The sequence below is a fragment of the Danio aesculapii genome, chromosome 1 (assembly GCF_903798145.1).
Source record: "Danio aesculapii chromosome 1, fDanAes4.1, whole genome shotgun sequence".
Lineage (NCBI taxonomy): Eukaryota > Metazoa > Chordata > Actinopteri > Cypriniformes > Danionidae > Danio > Danio aesculapii.
In genome coordinates this window covers 50,380,840-50,395,865 of record NC_079435.1, presented here as the reverse complement: position 1 = coordinate 50,395,865, position 15,026 = coordinate 50,380,840, and the positions used below count along the sequence as shown (strand labels likewise).

Below are 15,026 nucleotides of genomic sequence, written 5' to 3'. Positions count from 1 at the left end.
AACGATTTTATATATTATCTTACAGCAAATAACGGGAGATGGCCGATTGAAAGGAAGTCGAGGGCTGATGTTCTAACGTTAGTAAACCACGTAACGTTGTCGATGTTTACTCTAAATACTTTGGTTAATCCATTCGTGTTGTTTGTTTGTTAGGTAAACGCTACTTATATCTACTTTTATGGTTGAAAGAGCACTTGAAAACTCGCTGGAATCTCAAACAACGTACCTGTTGATCCTCCATTGGAGTCACGTCAACAATACCCGTCACTATAACAACAGACGCTGAGCTTTAAAGGGATAGTTCACTTCAAAATAAAAATGCACACTGCTCGCTCAACCTCATGTGGGTTCAAACCTTTGTGAGTTTCTTTCTTTTGTTGAACACAAAAGTAGATATTTTGAAGATAGGTGAAAACCTGTAACCATTGACATCCATAGAAGGATAAACAAATGCAACAGGAGAAAGAAACTCAAACTGGTTTGCGATAAGCGAAGGAAGAGTAAAGCGATGATTATAAATAGGTCAGTATCATCGGTTAAATGTGTTTGTAACATCGTTATGTATTTTGAATGAAATAAATCAGATAATATGGTAGTAAAAAAAACTCCCAAAAAAGTACAAATACAGATCTGACTTTCGTGAAAACAAACAATTCTATATTTATAGTTAATAAATCAAATTGACTGTATTTTCTAATTGATTTTCACTTTTTTGCTTGAGTTTTAAAACTAAAATATATAGCAATTAATTTAGCATACATTTAATTTTCATAAAATGTTGATATTCATATTTTCTACATTTAATATATATTCATCATGGAATAAAATAATATATATTTTTTTTCAAATCCAAATGAAATTAAATAAAAACTACTTTTCAATAATTACATAATAGAACTGTGTGAATCTCAATGCAAACAACATAGACCAACCAAAACAGACGTGTTATTCACAGAAGAGAAATCCAGCTCAGTTTTATTTATTGTAAAACATTTAACCATTTCACAACAACATAAAATGCTAATAAATGTTTTTTTTTAAATCATAAAGTACATTCAGTCCACTTAGCATAAGCAAACATTTTCTTTAAGAAATTATATACAGTACATTTAATTCATACAGTGCAATTATATACAATATTTATACATGCTTCACAAAATCAGATCATTTATAAAGGAATAGTTTTAAAATGGACTACTTTTGAATAGTCAAAGATGAAAATCCAGTTACTATTTCCTTTGAGTTTCTTCTATTAAACATAATATATGTCCAAGGAACCATTGACTTCCAAAGTATTTTTCCATAGTTCGTCCCTATTGAATGTCAGTCACTTCCAGCTTCATAAATTCTTCAAAGTATCCTTTTTTGTGTTCAAACCCATAAAGTATTAACCACTGTAATTTTTCAGTTTTAGGTGAACTATCTCTTTAAGGTTGTTTTTGCTGTCAGGAAACACGGTCAGAGTTTGCTACATTATAATAACTAGCTTGAGTACTACTGGAGCCTCCACAACATGACTGGTTAGAAAGAGTGAAGAGTGAATTCTTCAAGCACAATGGATAGAGCTGGTTGGGGTAAAAGAGTGGTGCGGGTTTCATGTGCATCAGGAGTTTATAGTCCTCCTCCATCTCTTCTATTGGTGCGAGGACGCATGATGAAACAGACTGCTCGTCCTCGGAGATCTGGATTTTCTCACAGAGCTCCTCATTCTGCTGGTCTTCGGATACGGTGCTGATTTTATCATGCTGTTCTTTCTGGTGTGGAGGATGTTGGGTCGCTTCGGCACTCCAAAATGACGGCACAAACAGATTCTAGAAGAAACCAGCATACACACAAAATATGACGTTTGCTGCTTGTTTAAAATGAGCTGGAACAACTCATTCTTGAGGTTTTTTGGGAGGATAACTTCATTGTTTTATGTTCATTCAACTTAAATTTGTAAAAATGTTAAATCAATCGATTTGTGTTGGGACAACATGACGGAATTGTGTTTTTTTTACAGTGTCACAAAAATGATGTTTGCTGTTTGTTTAAACTACTTTTTTAAAATGAGCTGGAATAACTCAATTCTTTAGGCTTTTTGTGAGAACTTAATTGTTTTGTGTTTAACTACTTAAATTTGTAAAAATTATTATGATGTCCCAATGCAAATCGGCTGTGTGGAACCCAGTATATTTCACAGTGTATTATAGAGTTTATAATCAGTTTAATCAGTATAATCAGCTTATAATCAGTTTTGGGTAGTTGAATTAAAGTTTAAATCAAATATAAATATTAAAAAACAAATTAAAGTTAACTAGAAATATGATATGTAAAAAAAAAATTTAAACCACAACAAATGGCTAAAAATGTACTGAAGATTAATTGAAAATTTTAAGTAAAGGACAATTCAAAACATTAATAGATACATCAATATTAAAAATACACTGTTTCTGAATCATATATTTTACATTCGTTAACCAATACTAATACTACATTAACTTACTACAGTATTATTTTAGTATCCTTGAAACACTGATGTAATTTTAGTTTGATGTATTTCTTTTTCATTTGCATTTTAGCTATATTTACTTTAGCAGTGTTGTGTTTTTGTTTTTTTTATTGAACTGTATAATTGCAGTTATTATTATACATTAATTGGATGAACATTTGGCAACTAAATAATTGTCTAAATAAAATCAGTAATTCATTTCAAGTATTTAAATACGTTTTAGTTTTATAGTTTAGGTTTAATAACCTTGATTTACAAACGCGTTTGTTTAAGTTAAAAATGATAAGTGAACAATTCATTTAACGCACCAAAACTGTCATATTTTTAATAAACAACAATAACAAATGATACCATATTGTAGACGATTACCCCCAAAAGTTATGTAAAATATACAATGACCTTTACCTTCAGATGTTCCGGTAGTTTGGTTTTAGGGTAGAGGAATCTGTAGACTTTATAGATCAGCCAGGCGGCCAGAAGGGCCAGAGGAACAAGAACAACAGCGGCGATTCCACAGCTAACCAGAACTATGCAAACACACATGCCAACACTGTCAACTAGACATCATATTAAACATTTAAACATTTCCACTCTATAAACAAAAGCACTTCCTGGAGTCGGGTTAGTTCTCAGTTTAACAGAGGACATACAGTTAAAATCAAAATTTATAAGCCCCCTTTGAATTTTTTGTTTTTGTTTTAATATTTCCCACTTCAACTGTAACTGTCATTTCCAATAAATAATCTATAATCCCATGACACATTGTGAATAACACAATCTACATTAACTTGAGTCATTGAACATTTTTTGGTTATATATTAATATTAGGGCTGTGGAGTAACGAAATACATGTAAAATACATGCTTTATGGATTATAAATATAAAAAAACACTTAAAATATCAGTCTGTGTGTAATGAATCTAAAATACGCCTATAGTATATTGCGCCGTTCATACCAGAAGCGTCAAGCATGTGTCATGTACATGTTAAGTCAATGCCAAAACACAAATAGACATCCTACAGTGCGTTTCGGGCAAATTGAGGTGGCGCAAAAGACGCGATTCGCGCGAATGAAGTGGCACGAGTTAAGCTTTTTGTATGTTTGACGTGAATCGCGCACATTCGCACCGCGTTAACCAATTCTGAGCTTGCTCTTGTAGGGGTGTGATTATGATGTAGTTCCTGTTGTTGGTGTCCCGAGGTGAAAATCCTCTTGCAAACACTGACAACAGCTCATCAAACTGGGCTGGGCTCAGTCTTAAGCATCACTGAAAGAATCCATTATCCAGGTATAGTTTCTGCAGGACTTAATGAACAGAGCTGGGTGCACATCTGACAGGATCTAGTGGACGAATCTACGCACTTTCAACCTTCCTAAAGCACATAAACAACTATTCTCTCAATAAAGTCCATGTTAGCCATTTAACAACGAAGCTAAAGTCACTGGGCAGAAAGAAGCCCTGCCAATGACGCGAATCCGCGCCTTTTGTGAAGTGAATTTGATGCGAGTATGAAGTGAATTTTACACGCAAGTGAAGTGAGAGTAAACTCAAAATGTTCACACGTTCATTTACGGGTGAATAGCGTGATTTATTCGCACCTGCCACGTCTGGTGTGAACACAGCAAATGAGTTTCACTTTTTGAATTGTATTACTGAAATTACTTTCTTAATGATATTCTAATGTATTGAGATTCACAGTAACTATTTAGATTAAGTTATTGAATCTGAGTAGTCTAACAAAATACATTACTGATTACTTTTTAAAGCATGTATTTTGTATTGCGTAGTGAAATACATTTTAAAAGTAACCTTCCCAGCCCTGGTAATTAAATATACAGATAAGCATACAGGATACAGCTATGGCAAAAAAGGCCACTTGAAAATTCAGGCCCCTATCATACACCTGATGCAATTAGGCGTAAGACGTGTTTCCACGACGTGTTGCTATTTTCAGACCAAGCAAACTTAATTTTCCTGTTTTCCACCACAGTGTTTAAATAGCAAATCCATTTGTGCCACTTTTTAATCTCATTGGTTGTTTCTGTCTCGAAAAGATGTGTTAAGGCACATTGTTGAAGCATTGCTATTTTGAGGAACTAAAATAGACTGTGCAATAAACCAGCTGAAAGCAGGTCTAAAGTCCAGCACAGAGCACGTTAGTTGTGCGCCTCATTTACACATTGCTTAATAAACACAGGATGTACAGCAAAATAGCAAATATCTTTACAAATGAAAACGAATTAAAGGAATAAAATGTTACAAAAAATATTATTTTCTACATAAATATAAAAACCACTGCTTTGATGCCTTCTTCATCTCAGTTTTTTTTTTAGTTTATTCAGGACAACTTGCTTTTGTATAATGTTATTATCATTAGTATTATTTATTATATGCATATTTATATTTGTTTTATTAAAAACAAGCTTAGATTTGTCCACCTGATAGGACCATATGGGGCATAGGACGTGTGTTTGGATATAACTAAATTTTTTCCGTTTTTAATGCTTCATTGTTATTGTTAATTTAATCGTTTGCTGGAAATTAGAACTGAATTTAGAAATAGTTTTGAAACAAATCTTTGTGCTTAACAAACAAAATAATTATGTAGGCTAATGGATGTCTTCAGCGGAGTGCGTACAACACCGTTTCCTTATCCACGAAAGACAGAAAGTGAAAGTAAAGGACGATTGGAGGAGGCTCATTCTTTATCCTTGCACTGCAGATGGTTGTTTGTTGTTTTCTCGCTAGTGAAGTGTTTAGTTTTTACAGATATAAAGTCCGCCATGTAAATAGCACATGCGCCATGGCACGGAGCAACTGACTGTTAAAGGGAATGGGAGACGAGACTCTGATTGGTTTATTCTCAAAACACACCCAGAACTCATTAAGAGAATAAGCTCAACCCTGTTAGACCATGCGCTGCGGCGCAGAGCATATTTTTCCATCCTTAAAATAGCAAAAGTGGATTCAGACATGCCCTTAAATGCTTTTGCACCCTGCGCTTCAGACATTGCACCTAGATCGTTAAATAGGGCCCTCAGTTTCTCAGGATTTATTAAGTATGGGTTTCAATAAAATGATAGTCTCTAAAGTTGTGATAACAATTTTACATTTCATCTCAGGACTTTTGACACCAATCACCCTCCATATGCACAAATGGTGTACTGATGATGACATCATTTGTGTAGTGAAAGTGTGCATATTCTCGTGCATAAAAAAACAAGTATGCTTTGGGCTATATGAAATTACTTATATAATCTGAACATGATATGATTTACTGGATTGATTAAGTATAGATTTCAGTGAAATGTTAATACTTTGGGCTTTAGTCTATGAAGTTTTATGAAGTCTGTGAAAAATGTACTTTTGGGGAAAACAAATATGACTAAAATCAAAAAGCAAAGAAAATACCCTGCTTCAAATTACATTTCGCTTGAAGAAATGCCATCTGCAGTTAAAGACTAAAATAAAAATGACATTTAATTCAAACACATAAATATATTGTCATGTATTACTTCAAATATAATGCTTCATTTACGTGGGAGGAGATGGATTAAAAAAATCTGACTGTATTTCCAACTGAAACTGAATATTGAGAAGGGGGCGGGGCTTTCTTTTTGTCCATAACACATTATACATTTGACTTCACATGGACTTTAAAGTTTTATCAGTTACTGTTAATTAGTTTACTGTCCACTTACCTGGTACATTAGTCACACATACAGGAGTGCTGTACTGTTCCCCTTCTTTAAGGCCTTTGGGATCCACCTTCGCTTGAACACAATATCTGCTCCACGGATGTAATCCTTTAATACTCAATTTCACATCTTCATCACTGGATGTAGAAATCTTCTTTATTGACTACAGGGACAAAGATCATCTTATTGTTATTTCATTCTATACCCTTTATTCATCAGTCAAGCATAAAACCTTTCACAATTTTTTCACAATGTTTTTGACATGTATAGGTTGTTGAATACTGCTTGATTACAGTGTGTAATCACTTTTGTTAATGTTAGTTAATGGAAATCAAGTTCTTCATGTTAACTCACAGTGAATTAACTAATTTTAACAAGCATGAATTCAGATTAATAACGTATTAGCATGTTTATCGATAAATAACAAATGTTGTTCAAGTATTGATCAAAATTAGTTCATGTTGGTAAATGCTTTAACTAATGAAGCCTTATTATAAAATATGACCATTTTAATTACTTTAATTTTAACGACTTCTAATTCTACCAATATTTTCTATCAAATCTTTTTGATTTGCTCTGTAGTCATGTCAAAGTAGTAACTAAACCAGCATACTATCATCTCAAAAACATTGCAAGAATTATACGCTTTGGTTCCTTTAAGGACTTGTTCATGCTTTTATCACCAGTAGGGTGGATTACTGTAATGGACTCCTCACTAGCCTCCCCAAGAAGACACAGTTGCAGCTCATCCAGAACACTGTTGCCAGAATTCTGACCAGATCCAGGAAATCAGAGCACATCACACCTGTCCTCAGGTCTTTACACTGGCTCCCACTTCCATTCAGAATAGATTTTAAAGTATTATTACTTGTCTATAAATCACTTAATGTCCTAGGACCTCAATAGATTACAGATATGCTCACTGAATATATGCTCACTGAATGAACAGGTCACTTCGATCATTTGGATCAAGTAAATTAGAAATTCCAAGAGTTCAGTTAAAGCAGTGTGAATTTACCTTCAGCTACTGCCCCATCACATCTGATTAGCCGTGCTTTGTTAAATAAGCACTGTGCTATGTCCAACAGATCGCACTATTAAGTCTTTCTTTTCTTTTTCATTCCTTTAAAATCTTTTTAAACACATTTTAATCTGTTTTTATCTGTTTCTAATCATTTTAAATTCTTTTAATTTTCTCGTCGCCTTTATTTTTGTTTATGTAAAGCACTTTGAATTACCATTGTGTATGAAATGCGCTATATAAATAAACTTGCCTTGCCTCTGACTTTCTAATACTAACATTAAAAATTGTGTACTGATAATTATTACAAAACTGTGAACATTATTCACATTTTTGTTGCTCTTTGTTGCAAAAATGTCTGTCAAATAACTGAATGTAAACAAACAGCATGTCATCTTCAATTAAACCAAATTGTAAAATTGCTGTAAACACTTTTAAAATTCAAAATAAACTTTCTTAATGCTAAAAATGAAAGCATGACCCAAATATCTTAAGATTCAACTCCCTAGAGTAGTGATAGAGAAAAAAAACATAAGCATTTTCATACCTCATCTTCAATGCCTTCGATCTGGTGTTTGATGGTGTAGGACACTTGTGAAAAAAATGTGGAAAGTTTGCCAATTTTCAGCACCGGTGCTCGAACAGTCACATCCAGACTATTATTCTGGATGACGAGATGCACAGCAGGGGGTCCTATGATAGCTACAGGGAAGCAAAAGAATTCACATAATTAGAATATTGCATTAATTATTCATTTCACAATGACCTAACAACACAACAAAATTGAGAAAAAGTAAAATAAAAATCGGATTTACACTTACTGTGCTGATAAGGTATAAATTTGGGTGCTTTAGCCCATTCAGAGAACATCCCATTTTTCTCTGCCCGCACTTGAAAAATGTAGCACCCAAATGCAAATGGCAAAACTCCTGCATCACATTTCAGCTCTGTGGTTTTGACACAGACGGAAGAGACATTTCCCCAATCGCAAGGACTAAGCATCATTGACAAACACACACATAAACACACAAAACAATATACGTAAGTCAAATATGCAGGTTGAATAAGCCTATTGTTTTCAACTTCTGCAGAAACCTACACTGTAAACAATATCCGTAAATTAGAAGTTTTTCATCTTGTCATCATGTGATTCATCTTGTGTAACTTTTAACCTTGGAAATTTCCAAAAAAGTGACTTTTATTAACATTTGCATTAGTTTAAAGTGATGTATAGTCTGGGTTGGTGTTGTATGGTTACAATACAAAAGCCTTGTAGTAAACTGCAAGTACATTTTCTGTTATTTGACACCTATTTCTCTTTACATTACTTCTTATACATTATCAAGTCAAGTCGAGCTTTATTGCCATTTAGCTACATGTGTTTTATTTTAAATGACTAAAATGTCAAAAAAGTCCCTTTGTTAAACTGTAGAGTTGAATTGTCAACATCAAAAGTCAACAGAGCAGAGATCAAGCTCCCATAATACAATTCACAACCGTACATAAACAGAAAACATGTTAATAAGATAACTGTTTATTAACAGATGTTATTTACAGTGGAGAATTTCATGTTACAGAGAACAAAAGTTTACTGGCATTCATTGCAAACTAATATATTAACATTTTTGCGTAGTCTTTTAAGTGTACTTACACATATCTTACAGTGTACGTCATGTTCCTGATGGAATTGTCTTGAGACGTCCACTCGACAACTGCACCCATGTTGATGGAGACCACCTTCACATTCTGAGGTGCAGCCAGTTTCATTTCTACAGAAAATCAAAGTAACACAACTGTCAGAGATACATTATCCATTTATTCTTTTTCTCTCAGCTTAGTCCCTTATTTGCCAGGAATCACCACAGCGCAATGAACCACCAATTAGTGAAACATTAATTAGCAGGGGTGTCCAAACTCGGTCCTGGAGAGTTTGGCTCCAACCCTTATCAAACACACCTGAACCAGCTAATCGAGCTCTTACTAGATATAGAAACTTCCTGATAGGTGTGTTGAAGTTGGAGCTAAACTGAGCAGGACTTATTCCTGTATATAGCATTTATTATCTGATAACACATAAAGTGTTTTATAAAGACCCTAGAATGTTAAACAATGAAATATATTTTTTACTTAAGCGTATATATGCGCACATTTAAGTTCCTAGAGCAAATATAAAGCTGCATCTAAAATCATGCTTCCTTGTTATATGTGTAGAAAAACAGTATTCTACACTGCAGTGTATCTTAACTGTGTTCCTGGAGGAGCACCAGCTCTGCACATTTTCCAGGTCTCCTTAACCAAACACACCTGATTCAGATCTTCAGCTCATTAGACCTGTTATGGGTGTGACAGATAAAGGAGACATCCAAAACATGCAGTGTTGGTGGTTCTCTAGGAACGTGGTTGAGAAACACTGGAACAGGAAGTTGTCATCATGATAATTAATCTTATTGCTCCATTAATAAGCATGGACAGAGCATGAACGATAGGACAGGATAGTCAGACAGTTTGTATTATTAATCAGGAAGCCCTTAATATAAAAATAGTATGTGGGGGATACCCAAAATCAAAACCTGGATGAACTACAACTTTCGATGGGCATTTTACAATCCCATGAGGCCTCAGGAGAGGATTTATGAAGGACACAAATGATGCTAATAGGCTGTTTAAAAATAACAACATGGCACATGTAAGTTAGCATGTCTAAATTTAATTTGCGCACATTAATTCTATTTACAACATCATTTTTTAACAGCTTCAGGCATAAGTTCTAAATACTTCCACTGTGAAGATAGTATACACAAAAAAAATATATATTAAAGAATGATGGAGACCTGTAACCATTGACATCTATAATAGGAAAACAAATGGTTACAGCTTCAACAGGAAAAATCAAAACAAACTCAAACCGGTTTGGAACAATCAAGAGTGAGCATTTTTGGGTAAACAATCCCTTTTCATTTATCATTACATTCATTAGGCCCATAAGAAACACTGTTGTGGTCTGTTGGAATCAATTGTTATGCCCCCCCCAAAAAAATGACATTTAAAAGTTACATGTTTCTGCTATGCTATGAACAGTAAACATGTAGTCATGACATTATCATAAACATTTCGTGCTACATATTTACTTCCTCTCTGCTAAGCCACTGGTGGGTCGTGACCCAGATTAAAACCCACTACATTAAATAACATTTCTGAAGAAAAGGAGTCTGCAACTATTCACAGGATTAACTGTAAATCACTTTACAAACAATCATTTTAGTGGATGTACTGTACGAGGTCAGTTCCTCAAGTTCACAGGTTTATGATGCTAATTATGATAATATAACCATTGTTAACTGTCTAGTTTAAATGCAAAACTAACATTGGTTAACAGAATTAAATGCATTCAGACATTTCACAGTAAAAATATATGTTTTTGTTACTAAGTTTTATCAGATGTAGCATTTGTTTGAAAGACTAAATGCAGCCATACGTACTTCTGGCTACATAATTTGCAATCTCCAGGAATGTATATAGGGCTATGTTTTTTTAGAATGAACCTATGTTGAATTCAGTTATTAAAAAATTATGTATCACCACCTTTAAAGCGCATTTTTTTTAAATAATTGAATGGTGCATTAAACATCTTGCTTCAACTCCACTCGTGTAAACAACCTACATGGAAATCTTGCCATGTGAAAATGGTATAAAAAAAACATGTGGTGTTGTTTCTGCCCTAGAGTTTGCTAATGCTTCATCAGCAAAGTTTGGATTCACTTCAACACAAATGGAAATATTATTTAGTAATTTCCTGACAAACTAAATGAAAATTAAAATAAGATGTTACCAAACCTTTATAAAATAAACCAAATATTGGCACATCATTCACTTAAAGTGGTTTTAATTTTTTGTCAGAGCAGAATATATATTCCTGAGATCATTAATACAAATATCAAAACGTTATTAAAAATCAATAACCAAAAAGAATACTGACCAGCGTAGATGTGGTGTACATCCTTTGTCACAAAGAGTGTGAAAATCAGGAGCTTCACGATCATGACTGACAGCATCACTGTTGGGGTAAGTCGAGTCACAGGCTTTTAAACTTCAAAGGCTGTATGTCACGTGCTCAAGAGGAACCGGGAACAAACTGAATCAACAACTTCCTCCTTTACACACAAGAAAGTTTTTCTTTATAATAAAAGACATGAACAGACTCTGGGAAATTTACAAAAAAGTTTGTTTTGTATTTGTCTTTTTTCATCTTCAATAAAGTTATACGTGAAGACTGAGAAACTCCACACACAATTATTATTAGACTACTGTTTTTTTTTTAAAGAAACTTTTTAACAGTAATGTGTGTGTATTTTTCAAATTTATACTTGGAAAAAACTGGGAAACTCCTCTCTCTCACTATCATTTGGCTTAGTCCCTGATTTATCAGGGGTCGCCACAGCGGAATGAACCGGCAATTACTCTGGAATATGTTTTCCAGTTCACCTATATCACATGTCTTTGAACTGCGGGGGAACCGGAGGAAACCCACATGAACATGGGTCAGGGAGAACATGCAAACAGAAATGCCTCCTTGTCCAGCCGGGATTGAACCAGCAACACCTTTTTTTTTTTTGAAGAAAATATAAAGGCAGCACAGTGGCTCAGTGGTTAGCACTGTAGTCTCACAGCAAGAAGGTCGCTGGTTTGAGTCCCGGCTGGGCCAGTTGGCATTTCTATGTGAAGTTTGCCAGTTCTCCACATGTTGGCATGGTGCTCCGCTTTCCCCCACAGTCCCAAGACATGCAGTATTAGTGAATTGGGTAAACAAAATTGGCCATAGTGTATGTGTGTGTGTGTGTGTGTGTGTGGGGGAGAGTGTATGGGTGTTTCCCAGAACTGGGTTGCGGCTGAAAGGGCATCCGCTGTGTAAAACAAGTGCCGGAAAAGTTCATTCTGCTGTGGTGACCCTGACCCCTGATAAATAAGGGACTAAGCCGAAGGGAAATGAACAAATGAATAATTACAAAGTTAAGACAAGAAAGTTTGGAGAACAAAACTGAACAGGGGCTTAAAAATATATAAATAATTTTAAAAATCAGGGGAAAAAAGTTAAATTATTACAGGTAACATACCAGCGACCTTCTTGTGAGGCAACAGACTAACTACTGAGCCACAGATACTCAACACCGCCTCCAGTGGATAAATGTGTAGCTCACCTCATCATTAAAGTAAGTAAATATTTATTTTTGAAGCTTTTTAGGGTGCTTTCACACCTAAACGTTTGTTTCAATCGGTACCTCGCGCGTTTCCCCCGTTAACTCGGTTCGTTTGGTCATATGTGAACACCGGAATCGCGCTCTGATCCGCGCCAAAACAATCAGTCCGAGACCACTACCTGAAAGAGCTGTCCTCGACTCGGTTGAAAGAACTCGATACGGTCCAATAAACCAGCCTATATCACAGTAGCTATATTATGGTTATGTAATAGGCATACATATACTGTCATATATTAGAATAAGACATTTAATAACTATATGTATATGGCTATATGAGGAGAGAGGTATATGGCAATGAAGAGATAAATAGGCTATGAGTTGGGCGGGTGTTTCTTGTCAAATACGAAAGTGAAAGCATGCTGACTGAGTAAAAAGAAAACTATAATAACATTAACTTTTTGAGTAACACGACTTCTGATATACGTGACCTAAAGTTTTATTTACGTGAAACCTGTTTGTTTAGAGAGTTTTGTGCAATTTAGCTATAGGCATAGACAATTAGCATGTTTTATTGTTTTCTACATTAAGCTCTGCAGGTGACCACAAGTAAAGATAACTCGTGGTTTGACATTCAGATTGGTTTTTGACCTCAATTATGTTCTGTTGCTGCAATTTGCACATGGGAAATTAAACACCTGAAAACATGATTACTGAATAAAAGACATAGCCTATCCATTTTAAGTTAACATATTGTAACTAACATCTTCACGGTGGGCAAACAAGACAAAGAAGGTCCATTATCTGCAAGAAAAATGAGCGAAATTACCATCTGGTATTTATTTTTTGTTTTTCATATTTTAGTTTTATTGTATTTAGTTTGAGGCATATTGTTTTTGTTCATTTCTGCACGGACACCTTGAAAGATCGATCAACATTCATTTTCTTCATGATCTGATTCTCGGTTCATCTGTAAAGCACATAACTTTATGCAGTATAGCCAAAGATTTTTAAGCTCGAAATTAATAATGAAAACGTGAATGAACACAAAGTTATTAAATGTCTTATTCTAACTTTAAAATAGCTAATTAAATCTTACAAAAATGCAGGCCAACAGATTGATAGATTTTTTATAACTCTTGAAATAAGGCTATGAGAAAGTCCTCTTGATTTACATTTGTTGATGTCTGTGGGTGTCAACACTAAAAATTAAAGTACACCTTTTCGCTTAAAAGGACTTATTACTCACCATCATACATCAGGCTAACATAATAACGTCATGACAGCTGAGCGGAATCCCGGTAAATAAACAGTGGAACTCCGAGCAATGGGAGGACGTTTACTCGCATGTGACTGAAACTTTAGCAACACTGTTCCCATTTCGATCCGTTTCGGAACAAAACAATCGATTTACAGGTGTGAAAGCACTCTTAGATAACCAAAATGTAATGTAAATCCTTTCAGTTTTGCATTGAGTCACCAGGGCTACAAATTCACTGACTAAAATGAATCATTTAGTAGGCAAGGCTATACTAATTAAGATTTAGTTTTATTAAGTAGCCATCACTCCTTACAAATTTACTAAGACAAAAAAAATTAGTCGTTTCCAAGTCATACAGTCACTTCATTTTAAATATCTGAAATGTTTTCCTCCTATATATTTCCATTGGAGTATTTTTGTGGTATTTCATAGGATAATAGCCATTTGACCTGCTTTGTGGCAAAGTAAATCCACAATAACACAGACAAACTACGGTGGCCATAATGGGTTTGCATTTTTTATCAACTAATGCAGGTTAAGAAAACCACAATAACATTTCGTCGTCTGATAAAATATTTCTTTTGCAATAACAAATCAAATGTATGATTTCAGAATCAAACATCCCAGAAATAAATACGCAAGACTCCGGACATGCTCATCTGCATTGTGCAAACTTGTTTTTTTTTGCAATCATACGGTCATAAATGGTGCATACATATACAGTAAGATCATTTATTTCTTTATATCTGCTCAACACAAAGCATAAAGGTTTATTAAACAGACAAACATCTCAAACACGCAGAAAGAATGCACGCTGAAGCTGAACATTTTGTCTGGATTCATCCATTTCTGTAAACCGCGTTCTTGTTTGCTAGCATGCTAATGACAACACCCTCAGATGAACAATGGCGATGTGTAAGAGACCTTTTTATGATACATTCCAATATTGCAAGGTGATGGTGGTTATTAAAGGTTAATTGTTTGATTTGTGTTGTAGCTATCATCCATTGGATATCTTTTCCCTTATTTTGTTACAGATACACAATTAACACAGTTTGATACAATGAATAAAATTTATGGACGCCTCTTTCCAACACAGAATACTACATATAAGGTAACTACCTGTCCTTTTACTTCTTTTTCTTGACATTCTGAGAAAAGTCAGAAGTTTTAGAACTAAGAATTGATTTTTCTTGCAAATTGATGCAAAAAAATGATTCTATGTTGCAACTTTTTGGTCTGAATATTTATTTTATAAATACAATTCATTTTTGTTTTTATTTGTACCTTTGACAGAACTTAGAGTTTACTATAGAAATGAGTTTATATCTTAAATTTAACTTAATATCTCACAAGATTGA

General features: G+C 34.3%; 1 protein-coding gene across 2 annotated transcripts; it reads right to left on the bottom strand.

The window, feature by feature from the left end:
* Window positions 1–1,037: 1,037 nt before the first annotated feature.
* On the bottom strand, window positions 1,038–13,697 carry crfb15 (cytokine receptor family member B15). 2 transcript variants are annotated; one of them, XM_056450242.1, is made up of 8 exons: window positions 13,654–13,697; window positions 11,189–11,363; window positions 8,864–8,981; window positions 8,034–8,206; window positions 7,760–7,914; window positions 6,195–6,354; window positions 2,897–3,018; window positions 1,039–1,811 (listed from the first exon to the last, which is right to left on the bottom strand). In XM_056450242.1, exons 2-8 carry the CDS (start codon window positions 11,262–11,264, stop codon window positions 1,446–1,448), a joined length of 1,170 nt encoding a protein of 389 aa, XP_056306217.1. In that variant the 5' UTR covers window positions 11,265–11,363; window positions 13,654–13,697; the 3' UTR covers window positions 1,039–1,445. The 2 variants fall into 2 exon arrangements, with proteins under 2 accessions (XP_056306301.1, XP_056306217.1); XM_056450326.1 differs by lacking the exon at window positions 13,654–13,697 and having other exon boundaries at window positions 1,038–1,811; window positions 11,189–11,294.
* Between the last annotated feature and the right edge of the window lie 1,329 nt (window positions 13,698–15,026).

Excerpts from the sequence above, each read along its gene's own strand:
- crfb15 (XM_056450242.1), bottom strand. The coding sequence starts at position 11,264 with ATGCTGTCAGTCATGATCGTGAAGCTCCTGATTTTCACACTCTTTGTG. Across the intron at positions 8,207-8,863 it reads ACGTACACTGTAAGATATGT|TCCTTGCGATTGGGGAAATG; the intron begins GTAAGTACACTT and ends AATGATGCTTAG. Across the intron at positions 3,019-6,194 it reads ATGTGTGACTAATGTACCAG|TTCTGGTTAGCTGTGGAATC; the intron begins GTAAGTGGACAG and ends GTGTTTGCATAG.